At 37.8% G+C, this 20783-nt stretch overlaps 1 protein-coding gene across 1 annotated transcript in view; it reads left to right on the top strand.

Annotated features, from left to right (window-relative positions):
- The window catches only part of mrps6 (mitochondrial ribosomal protein S6), a 34539-nt gene extending 22582 nt beyond the window's left edge, over positions 1 to 11957 (top strand). Inside the window, exons 2-3 of the mRNA XM_008107548.3 lie at positions 2472 to 2611; positions 11418 to 11957. Coding sequence (XP_008105755.1) covers positions 2472 to 2611; positions 11418 to 11601 — 324 coding nt within the window. The 3' untranslated portion in view covers positions 11602 to 11957. The remainder of the gene's footprint in view (positions 1 to 2471; positions 2612 to 11417) is intronic.
- Positions 11958 to 20783: the final 8826 nt, after the last annotated feature.

Consider the following 20783-nt stretch of genomic DNA (forward strand, 5'->3'; position numbering starts at 1 on the left):
ATACATTTACACCAAAAAGTCTCACTGAATTTGCTATGATATACCCGCTGAAGGAAGTCATGAAAGCACCAGTATGTAGCATAAAATATTTGTTTTACAATAAAGAATAAAAGATCTATAAAATAAACACTGTTCACATTTCCAAGAACTAGAGCAGCAGACATACCAAATATGCTATCCCAGAGCTTTTATTCAATTTCCCCTATCCACTGTACAAAAAGTATCAAACAAACTGTGTGTCATGAATGGCTACAGATACAGATTGATTCTCTCCTCATGGCAAATCAACCTCTTTTTAAAGGGCCAACATTACAAATACAGAAATATTCAGATAAGTATCACATTAAAAAAGTAGCTGATGATATAGATTCACCAGTGACCTCTATGCATATTCACTCAAATTGAGGTGGCATGTCTTTGTTTATATTGTAACCACACTCCATGTGTAAGCCATTTATTATCATTTAACTCAATGAGCTGCAGAATATTCCTATAGCAAAAGATCTGAAGAGACTAGTTAGTAACATAATAGGTTGGCTAAAATCTGTTGCTTACCTAGAAACATTAGTGGTGCCAAATACTAATATTAAAGCACAAATCTTGTAAAGATTTCACAGAAAGAGAGAAATCAAAAAGAATGATTGAAATGCTCCCATCCAAGCTGTATCTTCATCCAGTCCTGGAGGTGTTAAACTATTGTTTATATTGTATATCCAATATAGCCTGCTTCCTCTTAATTTATTTTATCCTTCTTTTAGCCAAACTTTCCCAGTACACCAGAAATTTAATATCCTCCTTATGCTGAAAGTCATGAAGCTGCTTGTTCTAATCTAGCTCTTATATTCACAGATACAGATAATCACTTTCCTAGTTTCCATGCCAATATATACCAAATTGCTGGCGCAGTGTGTTGCATATATAACACTCTTAATGTTAAAAGTAAACCAGACAACAAAGTGGTGCTTTTTGTCCTTTGATTGTACTTGGTAGTGCATATTTGCTGGATACCACAATATTTCTTAAATGCTCATACATAAAAATAAACATAGAATCATGTTACATATATCAAAGGGGCCATTTTCTAATAGCCAATAGTTTTATCTTTGATGTTAGTCAAATGAGTGTCAAATGTTAATCAAAACATACTGGTCAGATCCTATTTTGTATTCTCATTTTTAAAACATTTGGTGCTGTTTCTGCTTGCTTCTCTGTGCTTAACCCACTTCAAATGTTTTTTTTTTGGTGGGGGGGAGTGGGAGCATTAACCCCTATCCTATAATTGCTGCTTCAGGACATTAGCCTATTTCGGAAATGCTCCCTTATTAGTACAGTGTCTTTGCAGTCTTAGCATTCGAGCATATGGGATATTTTCCTCAAGTGTTGAGATTGGTGATCATCATATCACGAAAAGAAATGAACTTTCATGGAACTTTTATAAACAATTTCTGCTTCTAATTTCTATATCTAAATAGTGGGTTCTGTCTGAAACACATATAAAATGAAGTGTAATACTGTATTTGTATAGAATTAAGTATAATCCTCCTTGGTATCTTCCTGTCTTAAGATGTCACTCTAACGTGGCTTACATGCCACAACGTGTTCCATGATTATAGTTGTATTAAATAAAATTGTAGTTATATTAAATAAACTGATATTAAGTCTTATTAAATTAAGCAATTAGTATATTTAATATAAATCTATTTCAGGTACAAATGGTTTCAACACAAGACATAGATTCCAAAATTGAACAATTCTTTTCTCAGATTGGGAGAGAAACTCATATATATGTTCCTGTAATGTGACCTCAGTAATGTGTATAAATTTCTGGGTCTGAGAGGCAAGATCATAATTACAATATGATGTTGCCCAGTTGTCTATTGTCTTCTGTGATTGTGTTTATCCATTATTACTATATCTCTCATTATCCTCTGGCTTGAGGTCCTAAAGTCATATAATATTTGTTTATTCCATCCCTGCTCCACCCCTAGTCAAATTATGTTAAATGCAGGCCTTGAATCTATCAGGCTTTTGGACTTTCTTGTCCACCATATCTTGAAACCTTACTTAATTTTTGGTTTATTTGGTTCAAACTTGGAGTTAGATTTTAAAGTTTCCATCCCAAATCTTAAAATAGTCCCCTCTTTTTTAAGGAACACCACCAGTCTTGTTTTTTCTAAATCACTGTTATAATTCTGTCTTGCACTCTAGTTTTTAGCACAATTATTCTTAATTTTCAGCAGAAAAGATAACCCCTTTGTAGTACCTGAATCTGCAAGTCTGAAAATGTACAATGTACAAATTCACTACCAATTTTGATGTTTGACATTATATAGTCAGAAATTATGAGAAAAGTCTGGCTTTTAGGATCTAATTTCTTCCTGATTATTTTCTAGTAAGGTAAGTATCAGCATTAAGTGTAATTAAATGGACTGGATTAACAAAGTTGTGAATGTTCTTCCTTTTGTTTATAGCCGGAGACAGCCGCAACACTGAAACGCACAGTGGAAGCTTTGATGGAAAGGGGAGCAGTGGTGAGGAATTTGGAGAACCTGGGAGAAAGAGCCCTGCCATATCGAATCACAACACATAGCGAGGATCACACCAGAGGAGGGTAAGGAAGCTCAAATCAGATTTTTATAGATTTTTTAAAAACAGATGTTCAAGGCTGCAGTGGAAAGAAGTCACAAGAGTTCATCAGAAACATTGTGTGTAACTGAAGCTTGAACTGATGTTTCAGCAGCTTTTCCCACTCCACAGTGGAACACCTGATCATCAGTCTAAGTTCTGCATGCAATTTCCCCCTTGTACACATATCAGTTCTCTGGATTGTAGCCCATGTCCAAATATGATTGCTAAAGGTCTTGAAATTCCATTGAGAAATCAGTGTCATTTAGATAGATGGTCTTTTTCTGCTAAAGAATGTGGCTGTTTCTATCCCAAATTTTAATTAATTCCACTCCGAAAATTACATTGTTCCAATTTAATTCATTATTAAATTATAGTAATCCATTTATATACATCTTTGAATTATTTATATTGGTCTGTCAGTATTGTGTCATCTCCTCCATACAATACGTATGCAGCATATTGTTGTGAATGTTTCCTTGTAAGACTCAATTGCAGCCTTACAAGTTCACTTCATTTTCTTTGTTCAGAAACATTACTTCCTTATGTAGTTTTTCCACTTAATGGTCACTCCCACCCAATGATCCCACTACTTCCAATACACTGACTAATTCTAAAATGTTGGTTAAAGATGACAGCGCATGGTTAAAAGGACAAAACTCTAGCTATTTGTTTGGAGGTAAACGCCTTGACAAACATAAAATAATGCTTTGTCCGATTGAAAATTAAAATGCTTTGTTTGTGTGTGAGAATGGACTGCAGAATATGTGCTTTAATTGCTGAACTCACGGGGTTATTGCTGTTCCTGATAAACTCCCTGAGAATATCTTTTGAAAGAGAGCTGCTTCCTCAGCAAGGATGGAGGAATGTTGCTAAGCAACTATGAGTGCATAGAGACTGCATTCAATAATCAAAATAACAATTTGCAATCTCTCACCCTGACATTTTAGGGTACAAATGGGTGTGACCTGATGGGCAGTCTGTCTATTGTGCCTGTGTCCATTATAAACTTTTTGTTTAAATGTGTTGGGCAGAAATAGGAACCATGATTTGTATTTTTTCTCTTGGATTGGGTTTTTTCAACATCTGTCATCAATTATATAGATTAAGGAATGAACACTTGATTTATGAAACTTGTTACACACAACATATGCTTTTAGTAAGCTTAACCCTCCCCCCTCCCCTTTCCAAAGACAGGAACATTAAAAACCTCAGATCACATTTTGTGTAGAATTTACACAGAATTAGGCCCAAAGGCCTATGAACTAGACACCTAAAATGTTGTAAACAGTAGTCCCCATTTTTACCCATTAGCCATTTATGATTTTTCTTGCAGCAGACAAAAATAGTAGTGGTTTTTGGACAAAGAAATGGTGTTGGTCAAAGTTGTTTGTAAAAAGAAAACCTGAGAACTCATCCAAACAAGTGTTCTACCTCAGGTGCATGTGTTTGGATATTTAAGTATTGAAGAATGTTCTTGATTTAGTCCCCACAAACATTCCTGTAGACCTGTAATGCAATTCACTTGACTTCTTATTGTGGTCACAATTCAGTGCACCAGAATTGTTATTATGTACCCGAGATTAAGTTATTCAGGATAGGACTTTTTTTCCAGCTACAGGATCATTAAGTGGCTTCAGAAGTTGATCTGGAGGAATTCATGAAAGATACATTTATACCAGTTTCAGAGGATCAAGAGTAGGAAAGAGCCTCTAGTTATGGATTCCTTTGGATGCCTTCTTGGTCAATCTAAGAAATGAGGTGGTAGACTCAGTGGAGATCTTTGGTCTGATCCAAGTGGCATCTCCTTATTTTCAGAAGGAAACATTCTCAATAGTAATGGTCCTCAATTACTTGTTCATCAGATATTTCAGACCGCCAAATCCACACAAGCCTTAGCCAGAATAGCTGATTGACAACGAGTCTTGGAATTGATCTCCAAAATGTATGAAGAACCATACTTCGAGAACCACTGTTCAGGAGAAAATGTTTCTGCATAGAAAGGTTGGGCAAGCCTATAAAGGAATGTATTACAGCTTCTGCGATATTGGGACTTTCTCTACTTGTATGTTGTTCTAAAGGTTTATGGAAAAAAGGCAAATCTTATGTGAAAACTGAACATGTGAAAGCTGAGTTAACACTAACATTTTTTGAGTGTTTTACAATTTGGCTGAAAATGTTCTGTACTTTTCCCCTTGGGACCTACAGTGTACACCCCCCCCTCCCTTTTATAAAAAATCAGTTGTGGTTATGCATGTCTAGCATAAAATTATGTTGCTTGCACAAGAGATTTTTTTAAATGTTGGATAACATGCTAAATAAATAGACTTTAGTTCAATTGGATACTAGAAACCTTCATGAGTGGATACTGACGGATGGATATAGCTGTGTTTTTCAAGGACATTGCCCTTTTATTCTGAGCTGAAGTATCCCTTCTGAAATAACAAAAGAAAGAACACTTTAGCAAACTGGATTGGAGTGCATCTTTTATTTTCAAATGGGGCCTTGTGTTCTGTCAGGTATGGAAATACTGGAGCCATAGTTGTTCACTAAGACTGAAAACCCCTAAACCAATTTGCCTGAGGGTAAGCCATATTGAACTGTGTGGAATTAGGCATATTATATATAGCCTTAATATTCAAAGGCATTTTCCACCTTTGAGACTGAGAAAGACATTTAGTTGCTGTAAGGTTCTACAAGATCCATTTACATACTGATCAAAACTAACATGGCTGTGTATTTGAATTGTGCCAATAGGATTGGTATAGAAAAGCTTTGTCCTATGGACAGTGAAGGTCATTCTATTACGCTAATGGGGCACTGTCAACCGACCTTTGCTTGCTTCTTTGGTTACTGTCTTTCGTTTAAGACAGTGGCTCTCAGCCTGGGGTCCCCAGATGTTTTTGGCCTACAACTCCCAGAAATCCCAGCCCGTTTATCAGCTGTTAGAATTTCTGAGAGTTGAAGGCCAAAAACATCTGGGGACCCCAGGTTGAGAACAATTGGTTTAAGGCATGCTTGCAGACTGCCGAGTATGAATGATGGGTGATTGTACACACTCAGAAGATTCCCCTTGTCAAATGGAGTGTGTTACAGCACAGAAGTGGGCTGCTTCAGTGACACTTTGGCTCTACCTGAAAGTGATGGTAGCAATTCCAGTCACATTGTCCTGTATCAGCTCCCCAAATCCCCTTTCCTTCACTGCTGGGATTTGAATTTGTCCTTGCTCCAGGTAGCCAGTTGTAGTTTGCATAAAATTCCATCTATATATGTCTGTGTGCCTTCAAGTTACCTGTTAACCTATGGTGACTCCATAGGGTTTTCTTAGGGGCTACAAAATGGGTCATTTGATCTTTACTAATAATGTTTACTACCAGCACCAAGCACCTCTGGGATTCTTATTTTGCTTCTTGCCTGGTGGTAGGTGCTATTTTAATCGTTCCCCAGCCACACAATCCATGGTATTCATCATGATTTATTAAGGCATCTGTGGCCGAGTCTGAAAATTATGATGGCATAATGAAATGCTGAAGTTAGCTCTTTTTAAAAGATGGAAATTTTCTGGGCACTCTCTTAGCCAGATTCTCCCTTGAGCATCCTGTCAAACTCCATCACCTGAAAACGTTTTTCCCAGTGTGATTCCAGAGCAAGCTTTGGCCCAGGTGCTTCTCTGATGCTGATTAATTTTTTAAAACTCCCATTTGGGAGTAATTGTTCCGTATATTCAAAGTCGGAGTAATTGAATCTTGGTCTGTGTATTTTAGAAGATTCAACCATTCATTTTTTAAAAACGATTCATTTGATCTGAAACAAAAAATCAGCAAAATCTTTATTTAACTTGTAGCTCCTTTGCAAGGGGGAAATATTATTTCTCAGTATTTAAATTAAACTTCTGTTTAAGAGCACCCAGATGTCAAAAACAACTGTGATTTCTACTATGAATTGGTGGGATTTTCCTGATTTGTTTATTCTACAGTGATGATGCAGCTGATCTCTTCTAATGACAAATGTATTACACCATTTGTGTTGTTGAAGGCTTTCATGGCCTTAATCACTGGGTTACTGGGAGTTTTCCAGACTGTATGGCTGTATGGTTCCAGAAGCATTCTCTCCTGACGTTTCACCCACATATATGGCAGGCATCCTCAGTAGTTGTGAGGTTTGTTGGAAACTAGGCAAGGGGCTTTATATATCTACGGAATGTCCAGGGTGAGAGAAATAACTCTTTGTCTGTTTGAGGCAAGTGTGAATGTTCCTTCAAGATAATCAATAATAAATAATAATAATAATTATTATTCAATAATAAAGGCAAGAGTTCTTTCTCCCACCCTGGACCTTCCACAGATATATAAACCCCACTTGCCTAGTTTCCAACAAACCTCATAACCTCTGAGGATGCCTGCCATAGATGTGGGTGAAACGTCAGGAAGGAATGCTTCTGGAACATGGCCATACAGCCCAGAAAATTCACAGCAACCCACTATTACATCATTTTCTTGAACCCAGGATTTTGTGGCATCTGCAAATATTATTGGACCTTGTTTCCTTTCTCTTATCACCCAACTCCAGGACCACCCCTGGTTTTGCTATCCCACATGAGAAGCCATAGCTATAGTATCAGCATCTCCATTCATTGTTCATTCCTTTAAATAAAGGCAAATGTGATCCTGATTTGTACGTTTGTAGAGCTCCTAGATTGTACATAATACAAATGTTGATGGTGCAATAACCTGTTCCTCTCACGATAAGCTGTGTTTCTAGCCCTGAATTGCAGCCGTTCCTTCTTCTTGTTATGTCTCCCTCCCTCCCCAGCATACTTAAAGGGTAATTACAAAAGGATAAGAAGGTCCATTCTCAAGGAGGCCCTGTTTTCATTGACAAAGATCGGATCTGAGGCCCAGCTCTGATGCTGAAAATGTTGTCTGATGCTACATAATATCCAACAGTCTTGTTGCAACTGCTGCGTTTTTTTTTTTAATTGGTAGATAAAATTTCTGGCTGGTGAGAGACACAACAAAGACAATGTAGCTAGCTATGGCTCATCCCCGCCCTCCCTTGCCTCTAGTTATCAGCAGCTTTCACCGCAGTGGAAATTTCCACTGTCTGCCTTTTGTGAGCAGCATTGTTATAACTTATCCTTTTTGGGAGAATAGAATCCATTTCTTCTTTAAAGCAGCCCTGACATTCTCATTTAGAGGTGTAATGAGAACATTTAATGAAACTTTCGAAAAGGCTTGTGCTGGGAGCATATGAGGATTATTTCCAAAGGATGCAAACATGGAGGGCTCAGAGCATAGAGATTTTACATCATATTGTTTTGTCAGGATTAGGTGAATTTATCAAAACTCTCCAGGAATAATACATTAGGGCCTTTAAAAATCCTCTGAATTCCACTCTTGCTCAGTTTTGTAATAAAGCTTCATTAAGACTGAATGATACAAATTCCAAGGCCATGGAGAAGACCCCCTTTATTCAGTAGGAAAATAGTTTCTCAATTTGCCATTGTATGATGTATAGAGGTACTCATATAGCTAAATAGAGTCTTCCAGTCTTCATAAATAATTTTGTCCTTGCCAGATAGATCATTGATGCATCACTTATATGTAAATCTATTACATATCCGCCTCTCTCTTTTCTTGGTGAAATAAGAAAGTGCAAAAATTGGCTTGCAATTGAACATCGAAAAACCCAAGATTATGGCAACCAGACTAATTGATAACTGGCAAATGGAGGGACAAAACATGGAGGCAGTGACAGACTTTGTATTTCTAGGTGCAAAGATTACTGCAGATGCAGACTGCAGACAGGAAATCAGAAGACGTTTGCTTCTTGAGAGAAGAGCAATGACCAATCTCGATAAAATAGTAAAGAGTAGAGATATCACGCTAGCAATGAAAGTATTCCCCGTAGTAATCTATGGATGCACGGGCTGGACCATAAGGAAAACTTAGCGAAGGAAGATAGACACTTTTGAACTATGGTGTTGGAGGAAAATTCTGAGAGTGCCTTGGACCACAGTAAGATCAAACTAGTCCATACTCCAGGAAATAAAGCCTGACTGCTCACTGGAGGGAAGGATATTAGAGGCAAAGATGAAGTACTTTGGCCACATCATGAGAAGACAGGAAAGCTTGGAGAAAAGAATGATGCTGGGGGAAATGGAAGGAAAAAGCAAGAGAGGCGACCAAGGGCAAGATGGATGGATGGTATCCTTGAAGTAACTGGCTTGACCTTGAAGGAACAGCCGACAGGGAGCTCTGGCCTGGGCTGGTCCACGAGATCACGAAGAGTGGGAAGCAACTGAACGAATAAACAACAACAAATTCACCTACCTATGATATAGATGAGGTCAACATGATATTCATTTCAAAGTGCTCCCCAAGACTTTGGAGACACAAGGGTGCTTTCAAAGAAATATTGAAATATTAAATACTACTTAGCCTTATTGTAATATGCCTGTGTGTGAGTAAAGCCAATGTGGTGTAGTGATTTGAGTGTTGTACTTAGGGTCTGGGAGGCCAGGGTTTTGAATGCCTGCTTAGCCATGGAAATCCATTTTGCGACCTGGAATGATACTCGTTTCAGCTTCAGAGAAAAGCAGTGACAAACTTCCTCTGAATAATTCTTGTGTAGAAAACCCTACGGTCCAATTGAAGCCATATAACAACAACATGCTTGTATATGTCATGAAAAATAAATGTTTGTTTCTGGGATTTGTTGGCACATAGCCGGGATGCATTTTTTTCTGGTGAGGATTTGCAGAGCCTTCTTCCCTGTGCTCTGTAAAGGCAGGGAGGCACACATTTGGATGCAGAGCCTTTACAGAATAGACATCCGAGTTGCCTGGAGGGATTGGGTGAGCGCATCACTTCGAACAACGTCTCAAACTGACAGGATGCAGGCCATTTTTAATTAATTTCAGTATGAGCTGTAATGGATGCTGCAAGATGTTTTTATTGTTGGCTTCACATTTTGAACAGGTGGGCTGTCTCTAGAACTACTCTATGGTGGATTGGTTCGATTTTAATTACAAAGATATGTCCAGTTTTCTGGGCTAATTACAAATCCTGCAGTCTGACCCCTCAAATGCTCTCTAAAGAAATAAAAAGTGTACTTAAACCACACAGGTTTGGTTGTATCAATAGTACCTCCTCTGTACAGGTTTTCAGATGCCCATTTGTGAAGCTTGTTTCCAAAAGGTACCAAATCCATTTGAACAAATTGTACAGGAATTAAACAAACATGCTGAAGATATGGATTCTTTTGTTATAAAATGCATTTTTTCAAGCCCTGTACTGAAGTGATTTGACACATAGTTTTGATCTGTACATAATACTCTACTCTTAGCCAACAATGTTCTGCCACCTATAACTTTTTTTTCAGTTTTTTTTTTGAATTTGGTACATTTTGGAAACAAACTCCACATTTATCTCTGTGAACCTTTGTCTGGAACACGTGTTGGAGGAGAGTTGTACTATAAATGCGACTGAAGAACAATGAAGTCCCTGCCAACATGCTGCTTCTCAGTTTCAAGTATTGTTCTCACATTGTATTGTTTCTAATGGCTCACTGGAGGTTTGTTGTTCCATTTCACATACAATATTTCCTTCCAGGTGTTGGCAAAGGCCTGGAGTTCTTCAGTCTGGCATGATGAGCTGCTGAATGAATGCCAAGAAACTTTATAGGACTGTATATGCAGGTGACTTCTGCATACAGTGGCATTAACCCCCTACTTACAGAACTGCCAGCCCCCTAAGTGGTTCTGCAGATTTCTTTTGAACCTCCAAATGAAGATTTTGAGGTGCTCGAGGGATACAATGCTAAGGGGAGCCCCTGTGTCCTCAAGTTCTGCTGATGGAAACAGGTCATTAGCTGATTAATGTTCCTGATTCTCAGTCAGGAACATGTTTTCATACTTACTTTCTTGGCTGAGAAAGTGTGGTGGGGAAGAACCCATAATATCTTGTTGGAGTAGATATATTTTGACAGGAGACATGCTTATGGTGCATAATTGTAGATTTCTGATGGTGCCCATCTGTGTTTGGTAGCCTTCCCCAAATGTATCATGACAGCCCAGAATGCAAAATTTTCTTCTGGCTTCTAGAGGATAATAAAATATCCTCTAGAAGCCAACTATTACCTTATTTTTTTAAGTTGAATTCTATAACGATGTTTTCACAGAAAATATTACACCCTCAATTTTTATGCGAGAGCTGATGAATAATTAGGCAAATCATCAGCATCCTTCTCTGGCACTAACCAACAACCAAACCTCATATGCGGAGTCCCACAGAGACCATAGTGATGATAAAGGGTGCTAGTCATGTAGTTGTCAGCACATTTCAGTCACATATTTAGTTCATCTTCCTCTCTATAGGAGCTGTTATTGAATTTATTTTGGCTGCAAAGAAACAAGCTTTCCTAATCTCTGAAGGGGAGCACAAAAGCCAGTGGCAAGGACTGTGTGAGTGGGGATCCATATGTCTTGTCCACACAAATAACCATTTGAGGAACAGTTAACAGATAAGCAGTTGGGCTTATTGATGAGAGCTTCTGCTGCATTATGTGTGCAGTCGGAAGGTCAAGGGGAAAAAACATGATTGCAACTGTTTGTGAAAACAATGGTGACTTCAAGCTCCCCAGCAAAAAATGTTATTATTCAGTCATGCTAGTGTTTTGATTGCCTTAATCTTGGCCATGTCCTTGATCGTGCTTTTCCTTGTTTTTATGCTTGTAAAATTGAGGGGGAAGTTTCATATTTCTGATTTTTAATGTGTTTTTCTTTTTTCCAGGTATTTTTTGGTAGATTTTGAATCTCCATCAACAGTTATATCATCCGTGAAGGACCATTTAGGACGTGATATTGATGTGATAAGGTCTACTGTTTTAAAGCATCATGTGACAAAAACAGAAGAATGTATGGGCATTGTTGAAGAAAATATTGAAGACAAACTAATTGGGAAGAAGAAGAAATAACAGAAAACTATATGAACATTGTAACCACTAATTTGATTCTAGTTATAGGAATCTAGTTTGTGCAAAACTTTTGCTATTTCCATCAATATTTTATTTGTATTTTGAAAATCTGCATGTGCCTCCCCATCTCCTCAGTGTTACATTCATTTTTGAAGATTATTCTATCTTAAAAACAACCTTTTCCTCACAAATAGACAAATTTAGACTTACTTCCAAGTTAACATGCAGGACTGGTCAGAATCTTTCACACTTTATATACTTAACACGAATGTACTCTGTGCTATATATACTGTATAATTGTATTTGAAATAAAAATTATTTTAAATGAATGTAATAAAATTCTAAAATGAACACAAGAGAGCCTGGTTTATAAAGGGACAAGAAATTATAATATGAGTTCCATTTTCTATCATATTTTTCTTGTTTTCAGTTCATGTAAACTTCATTGGATTAACTAGTCCATCCATGCTAAGAAAATGATATGGCTATATTTAAAATACAATTTTGGTTTTTATTTCATTTCTTTTTAAATAAATCCATATTACATATAATAATTTTATAATATATTCCTAAGTGTGAGTTCTATTGACTTATTCTCCCCCCCCACTCACTCTAAAAAAGATTCTTTGCAAATTGAGTGTTTCCTCATTTTATTTTTATTTCATGTTGCTCTCGTCCCCCTTGAATACATTACAGAGGTTTCAGAAACTTATTCTTTTTGCTGAATTTGAGAGGATTTTTAATTATTCCCAGTTGTCTATAAAGCTAACTTTACACTTGAAAAGAGAAGAAAAGTGACTTGTTATAACTAATTTGAACAATTATGACCTAGTTGCTTTTAATAGCGGGACGAATCCACTGCATTGTTTGTAATTGCAGCCTGTTTAACTTAGAACCAACCTTGTTTAACTTGAAGCAGGATGCTTGCTATTTGGTCTTCCTTAGATCCATATCATTTGTATAGGCATCAGAATTTGGGGTGAAGTGGATGTTGAGCATAGGGCTGCTCCCCAGAGTATATCCCATAGCATAATGAAAGGTATCATCTTGATGCCCGTTTTTACTTTCTCTGTATTAGAGGACTAACATCTCCAATCCGAATCATACTCTGACTTCATAGCTTTTTTGTCTCAATGAGAATAGTAAATCAAAGGATTTGGCCAGGGCTTGGAGGATTATGGCCTTATCTCTGAAGGCTTATTCAAAGGCATTGTCATGACTTGCATCTAATGAGTTTCAGGACGCTTACCCTACAAGCTTCTTTATCCCTATTAGTCTCAAAGGTACTACCTTTGTCTGAGAGATTGTGTTCTACATCAGGAGTGGATATAGATCAGGCAGGGGCAAACTTTGCCCCTCCAGGTGTTTTGGACTTCAACTCACACAATTCCTAACAGCTGGTAGGCTGTTAGGAATTGTGGGAGTTGTAGTCCAAAACACCTGGAGGGGCAAAGTTTGCCCATGCCTGATATAGATGTTCTAAAACCTGAACCCACTGACTCCAAAACCTGAATCCAAATATGCCAAACGTCTGAAAACCAGATACATGTTCACATCCAAACCCAAAAGTGCAAACCAATAATGGCTTCTGATCACTTGGAGTTACACTTTCAACCAGTTGATTGTGCAGAGTCAGACCACTGTGCAGGGTACAGAGAAAAAGCTGGTGTTCATGAGCATTGCCTGCTCCCATCCTAGGTTGAATATGTATTTTGTGATTTACATTGTCCTACAATACTTGAACATGAAAGGTTATGTTCGTATCTGCTGATTCTTTTGTAACAAGAATCAGTGGAGAAATATATTGATTTAAGCAAGGGCAGCAATGTTGCGAAAACACATCCATGTTGTCCTTAAGGTAAAATCAGGCCATCGTGCTAAAAAAGCCATAGAAAAACCAAAGGCATTGCTGTCCCTCTTCCAGTGTCAACTAGAGAGAAACTGCAGCCAAAAAGATGATGGATTCCAACTACTAAGTAGGTGTCTTGACCACTGAACCTACCAACCACAACAAAGATTTGTATTGTAGTAATGTTTCATTAGTCACAAAATGCATGCCTAGATATTCCTTTCAACTAGAAACCTGTGTGAACACCGATTGAGCAACTTACTGATGCAGATTCACATTTTCCAGTTACATTTGTGTTTTTGTTCCAAATATAAATCCAACTGTCCCTGGAGCCCAAGCCAGTAATTATCTGTTTTAAATTACTTGAATGTAATAGCTTTTAAAGCCCACCTTCCACTATGAAGTTTGTTTGGGTTATGCACTGACTTAAGCAGAAAGTGTATGCCTGTATTCTTTTGTAAATCATATTCTAATAACTGGGAAAGTGGACATAAATTTTCACCAAAAGGGCATTATGTGTGGTAATTTACAAGTAATCTTTATATGAATGGTTTTTAGTTTGTATCAGTAGCTATTTGTGTCCAAACGTATTGGACGTGGATAGAGCTGGAATTTCTCAGTTATATAGTGGTTACATTAGCATTTACAGAATATTACATACTTAGAATATCCTGCAAATTTCTGTTGCATTGGACCTGATTTGAATAGGCCATAAGAAGTCACTTAAGTACCACTGCTATATTACTTTGCCTATAAGTTCAATGTTGAGGTTTAACATTTCCAGAAATGTTGAAGCTATGGGAAGAGAATAACACCTTTTTCATCTCTTGGTGGTGCTGGTAGGGAATTATTTGGGGAAAAGGAAAAAAAGCAGTGTTAGCAGCCTTTACACATTAAAGTCAGTTTGTTCTATGCAAATGTAAATATGTTATGGACTTGGTTGAGTGTAAAATCATCATGTTTGGTATATTAGAAGAGAGGAACATAATAAAAAAGTCAACCTTTTAAGAAATCTTTGTGAATGAAGTTACATTTCCTGAACTGTTATGGTACTGATTTTTTAGTATGATTTTTTTTTGCTGATTTATGAAAATTAAGCAAACAAAACAACAAAAATAACAGGATAAATCAGGACTAATAACAGACAGAACATTATTTTGGCTTCTCCGTAGTGTCAACCAGACATAAATCACTCAAACCAAAATCAGGTATGATAAAAACCTGAGATTGTTATATCAGTGCTCTTGGCACACATGGGGAATTGGCTCCCCTGCTCCCATATGTTCTAAGACCACTACAATATTTGTGCCAGTTGGTTACAATTGTCTATTTCCTTTCTGGAAACTCACACTGAACTACAATTGATGGCTTATGCATCACATACAGATCATCACTTTGAGCTTGGAAGGCACTGAACAGACTGCGCTCTGGCACCACGAGATGCAGAGCCAACCTTAAGAAATGGGGCTACAAAGTGGAGCCCATGACATGCGAGTGTGGAGAAGAGCAAACCTCAGACCACTTACTACAATGCAGTTTGAGTCCTGCCAAATGCACAATGGAGGACCTTCTCATAACAACATCAGGGACACTCCAAGTGGCCAGCTATTGGTCAAAGGACATTTAGCATAATTCCAAGTTTTTAACATTGTGTTTTCAAATACATTACAACCTTACCCTAGCTCCGCTTCTGACACGATAAATAAATAAATCACTTTGAGCAGCACTGCTGTATGTAATCTTACACAAAAGTCTACTTTTAGCATAGTTTTTAGAAGGAATATCTGAAATGCAAAACTGCCATTACAAATATTTAACCTTAAGTTATACACTCAACTGATTTCTGTTCATGATCCCTACATATTCAGTACTCTAGGGAATGCATACTGCAGATAGCATAAAGGTCTCCCAGTTCTGCTTTACGAGACCTGCTGAGAGCCAAGGGTGTCTTGTCTTGATTGGAATGCAGTAGAATGGTGTTTCTGCTCCTGTCCCACTTGCAATTTTCAGTGGGAGAAAATGCAACAGGGATCCTGCTTCTGACTGTTGTGCTGCAAGGGGTCACAATGAAGGGTGAAAATGGCAGTGTGCTGCAAGCCAATTGAGAGGAGAACAGGTTCCTATTGCTTACAATGGTTGATGCCAGTAATGGGCAGGGGCAATGAGTGGGGGGAAGGATATGAACACCTTGTCTTGAAAATTTTATTAATCATTCTAAAAGCAAACAGTCATCATTCATTTTTCTCAATTTCCCAGCCAAATATGCTTTCCAAAAATGAGAGGAACTCTCCCTTGCAACCATGAACTTTTTGTGCTCTCCTCTGCCTGGTTTCTTGCTTCTGGCCTATTCCCTTCAAATCTTCAATGAAAATGAACAATCCGTGTCCACATGAAAGAGTTTGTACTACTGAATACTAGGAGATCGGGGCAGCAGAATATGAGTATGTTTATACAGTGTGGAACATTGTAAGTTCTTGGTGGACATGGGACAATGCCCAACAAGTTCAGAGTTTAAACACAAGAATCGAGGGCATGTCAGCATTCCCAACATAAATCAAAGCAAAAACTGTTTGATCATTTGACCTGTTAACTATTAACTTACAGGAACTATTTCAGATTACAAAAGCTGCTGGGCAAGTGCAAAATATATTTTTAAATGTTCTGTTCTGCCCAGCAGTAATCACAAGTATCATCAGCAAATTGGCTGGCCACATGAAAACGTTATAGCAAATGGGTGGGCAGAAGGGAATATACATCAAACCATGCGTTTTTGATCTTGGTTGAACCTATCTTAGCCATTTTCAACAGGCAGGCCCCTTGCCAAAAGACTACTGCTTAGACTCAGGATGGGAAAAACTTCGTTCCCAAGACACTTCAGGCCAAAGGTTGGAGCAGATGGGCTCTTGTTTATTTGTAGGGAAGAGGCTGAAGGAACACAGTTGGATTGAAAAATCAGGAACTCGGTCCCAGAAGTTTTCATTGGAAGCATACGGCATCTTTCAGACACCTCAAACGTGTGAATAAAACAAGTGTGCTTGGATATAGTGTTTTTGCAGATAAACTAATGAGAGATGTAAGACTGGAAATGGGTCCTTGTCAAGTACAGTAGAGTCTCACTTATCCAACATAAACGGGCCGGCAGAACGTTGGATAAGCGAATATGTTGGATAATAAGGAGGGATTAAGGAAAAGACTATTAAACATCAAATTAGGTTATGATTTTACAAATTAAGCACCAAAACATCATGTTTAACAATGAATTTGACAGAAAAAATAGTTCAATACACAGTAATACTACGTAGTAATTACTGTATTTCCGAATTAGTACCAAAACATCACAATGTATTGAAAACATTGACTACAAAAACATTGACTACTAAAAGGCAGACTATATTGGATAATCCAGAATGTTGGATAAGCAAATGTTGGATAAGTGAGACTCTACTGTATATTGCTTGTTGTGTGCCTTTGGGTTGTTTCTGGTTTATGGCAACCTTAAGGCGGGATTTTCTGCAGCTGAGAGTGTTATTAAACATGTACTGGGCTCTAAACTTGAGGCTGTACCCTAAAAACCCTGATAATTAGCCATTGCCAATACTTTTTTTGGGCTTGATCAAATAATTTCCAACATAGGGAATCACAGCATTATCTTTGCTCATGTTGCATCAACCCCAGGGACAAACATTTCCAGTTAAATTGCAGTTCTGAAACAATCAGTTGCACAAGAATGACATTCCTGAAGAATAAATTTGATTGAAAATAATTTTAATTTTATTTATTTTTGTATTTGATTTTCAAGTGAGGATGGTTCTCTGATCAGCTTACGAAGAAGAAACAAAAATATGTTAGTTATGTAAGCAGTGTCACTAGGAGAACTTAAATAATAATCACAAGAGGAGGTGATGATGATTATATAATAAAATAAAATATAATAAAACTATAAAACAATCTCAGTATAATGTAATAACTGAATGCAAAGTTTAAAATTATAGAATAAAAAGTACTGGGAAAGGAACAACAAGCATCAGCTCATCTCCTTCTCCAGCTTCCACTGAAAATGCAGGCTTAGTATCCCTTATCCAGAATTCTGAAAACCAAAATACTCCAGAATTGTCCATATGGATGGTTGGAATTGTGATTTGCTTTTTCCTAGCTCAATATACACAAACTTTGTTTTATGCACAAAGCTATTGTGTGTAGAATTACCTTCAGGCTATACATGTACTATATGAAATACAAATGCATGTTGTGTTTAGACTTGGGTCTCATCTCCAAGATATCTCATGGTATTGATGCAAGTATTGGACACAACTATACTTAATGCCAAGGGAAAACCTTTATCTTTACCTAATCCAAAATCCAAATAAATATGGAGTGCTTCTGATCCCAAGTATGTCAGAAAAGGGATAACCAACCTGCATAATACGTACATTTACTCTGAGGAAGTCTCCTTAAAGAAAGAATTCCAGAGTTAAATTTGGTTTGCTTTCCATTTTAAGTAACTAATATCCTGAAAATCAGCCTTTATATGAGGGGTTAAATAATGGTTGGCATCCTGTTAGTGACTTACACTAACTCCCACCATCATAACTCTTTTTTAATGATTGCAGGTATCACAATTCTCCACTGACCTTGCACAATGACCCAAATTTCCCAAGTATTCATTTTAGCTACTGTAGCTCCCTTTCCATGGCCATTCAACAGCTGGCTATGTCCCTATAGCAAGCCACATAATGTACACATCATCCACCAGGATCTTCAGATGTCCTCCAAAGACTTCAGTTAGTGATGCCGTCATCTTGGACCTTATCTCATGAGTGGGAGAAAGCGGGGGAAAGCAGAGGGAACTGTCTTGCTTCTGTTGAGACCCTTGTTCTGGGATGGCCAGCCATCCCATGTCCTTTCCCTGTCTTTCCCCTGTCTCAAACAGTCTAAAGCCATTTTGATGGGTAGCCCTTGACTCCTAAAAATGCATTCTGAGCTCCGTTTCCTTGCACTGCGAAAACGGAGTCACACCTTATGTCATGCAGTGACCTCTGTGGGACTCCACTTCAGAAGTGCATAGAAATGAAGCTGAGAATACGTGGGAGGAGGTCCCTTGTGTCTGGCTATAGCTCTTCACCAGCTATGATGATCCCTACAGAAGCTTAGAAGAATATAAAAGTAAGTCCTTGATTCAATTTTTCACACACAAAAAATAGAATTTGAAGCTAATCACTGCATTTTAAAGCTAATCTCTTCTATATTTCAATTTTACTTTAAAAACAAGAAAAGGAACATTATACATTTAACTGCAGGAACTGATGCTGGAAATTATGAGTTTTTCTTTTTTTTTTAATTTTTTAAATTAAATTTCGAAAATAACAATAAAATTCACCTTAGTGGGTTAGGAAGGTATGGGGGGGAAGGAGGGATGGGGGGTAGGGAGGGGGGGTGGTAGAAAGTGAGGGGGAAAGGGGTAATAAGGGTAGGGGGGGGTCGGGATCCTTGAAGGAGAAGCTGACACTTCTCCTTCAAGAGAGGTTACTGGAGTTCATAGGTTCATATAAATTTGCCTTAATTTTATAGAGTTCCATAATAATAATAGAATATATAAAATATATAAAAGAGAGTTCATGTGGTGTTTGGTATAGGTTTATAGAGAGGAAGAGGGGGTGAAGAGAGAGGGTCTCGCCACTGCTGAGCACAAGATGGAAAAGGTAATTTGCCTTATTTGTTTATATTTTATGCCTGCTGCTTGTGCACACATCTGCATATTTATATAATTTAAAAAAGAAATATAGAGAGATACATAGTAGCAGGGGTTCGGAAATGGAGGTGCTTTGGATACATTTTAGCCATTCGGCTTGCATCTTGGTTGGAGAGAAGGGAGGTCTCCATTGAAGCTTTGGAGATTTGCTGGTACTGAACAGCTGACCCAGGGGTGTGTGTCTGTGTGCGGGGCTTGGGGGCTATGGAGTGTGGGCTGCTGCTGATCTTTTGGAGGCCCGGGGGAGGTCGGATGGAGGCCATTTCCACTTTATCAGGTCTTTCATCCTTGACAAATACAATTCCCATGGAGGTTGAACTATGTCTTCTTTTTATTAGGGGTGGGGTTCCTCAGTAACAGAACCACAAAGCATTCTATCATTACACACCACATCCTTTGGGGATGGCTGTCTGTGCATCTGTTTTTCTCCCTTTGTTAGCAAAGCCCCTATAGTGTATGAAAATGATGCTTTTGCATCCTAAGGTGGTTCTTTCTCACTCTGCCCCTAAATTAAAAACAAGAATATATTCACCACAAAATTGAGGTTAACCAAACTTGGTCCCTGTTGCTTACTTTCTTTCTTTCCTTTTCTGTTCAATCATAATATTAATGCAAGTATCCAGCTTCCCTAGACTTCAAACCTGTTCTCCCATCTAAGCACTATTTAGGCTAATACTACATTTATTTGGTTTCAAAATAATTTTTCCCCTTCCTCGTGCTTTCTTCTTCCTCTCTCAAACTGTTTTTTCATGCTATTTTCCTGATTCCCCTACCTCAAATTCAAAATACAACTCTAATTAGCTTTAAATTCCTAAAGCCTCCAAAATGTGATATTATGTGTTTATTAGCTAAACATACTGAAAGACAGAAAGAAGTTTGCTTCTCACAAAACAATTAACCAGAAGTCTGACTGTTTTGTCTCATATCTTGATTCCTACAAGATTAGAGATAATGGCTCACCTCTTGCATTGTGGTTACAAATTCATAATCCAGAGTTATGAATCTGTAACTGCTTTGTGTCCATGTACATTATGCATTCATAATTGTAGCATTATTGCCATGATCATAATGCCTCCTCTCTCACCTTAAATTCCAGGGTGATGGGTTTGAGAAGAGACTTTCTTCGGTCTGAATCTTGAAACAACATCTCTGCTATAGACTGAACAGTTATCAGTTTGATATCAGTTCATGGTTGTGTTGTGAGAAATACTGTGAAAGCTCAAGTTCCATTATATAACTGGTGTAGTAAAATGGCATTCCTGATATGAAGTTATGAACAACTCAAATGAATGCTGGAGGTCTTCCACCCCACCAAATATTTTGAACCATAGTTCATTGAATCCATGGATGCAAAAGCTGTGGATACCCTTCCTTAAACTACAACTTCCAGGATTCCATAGGATGCAACCATGGCAGTCAAAGTGGAATCATAGTGCTACATTTGTGTATATACTCCACTTGCTTGACTACCATCAGATAGTCAGGCACAGATGCAGGTGAAACACAGGAGCAAATGCTATTAGAACATGGTCATACAGCTTGGAAACCACACAACACTACAGTGATTCTGGCCGTGAAAGCCTT

This window comes from Anolis carolinensis, chromosome 3 (assembly GCF_035594765.1).
Source record: "Anolis carolinensis isolate JA03-04 chromosome 3, rAnoCar3.1.pri, whole genome shotgun sequence".
Classification (NCBI taxonomy): Eukaryota; Metazoa; Chordata; class Lepidosauria; order Squamata; family Dactyloidae; genus Anolis; species Anolis carolinensis.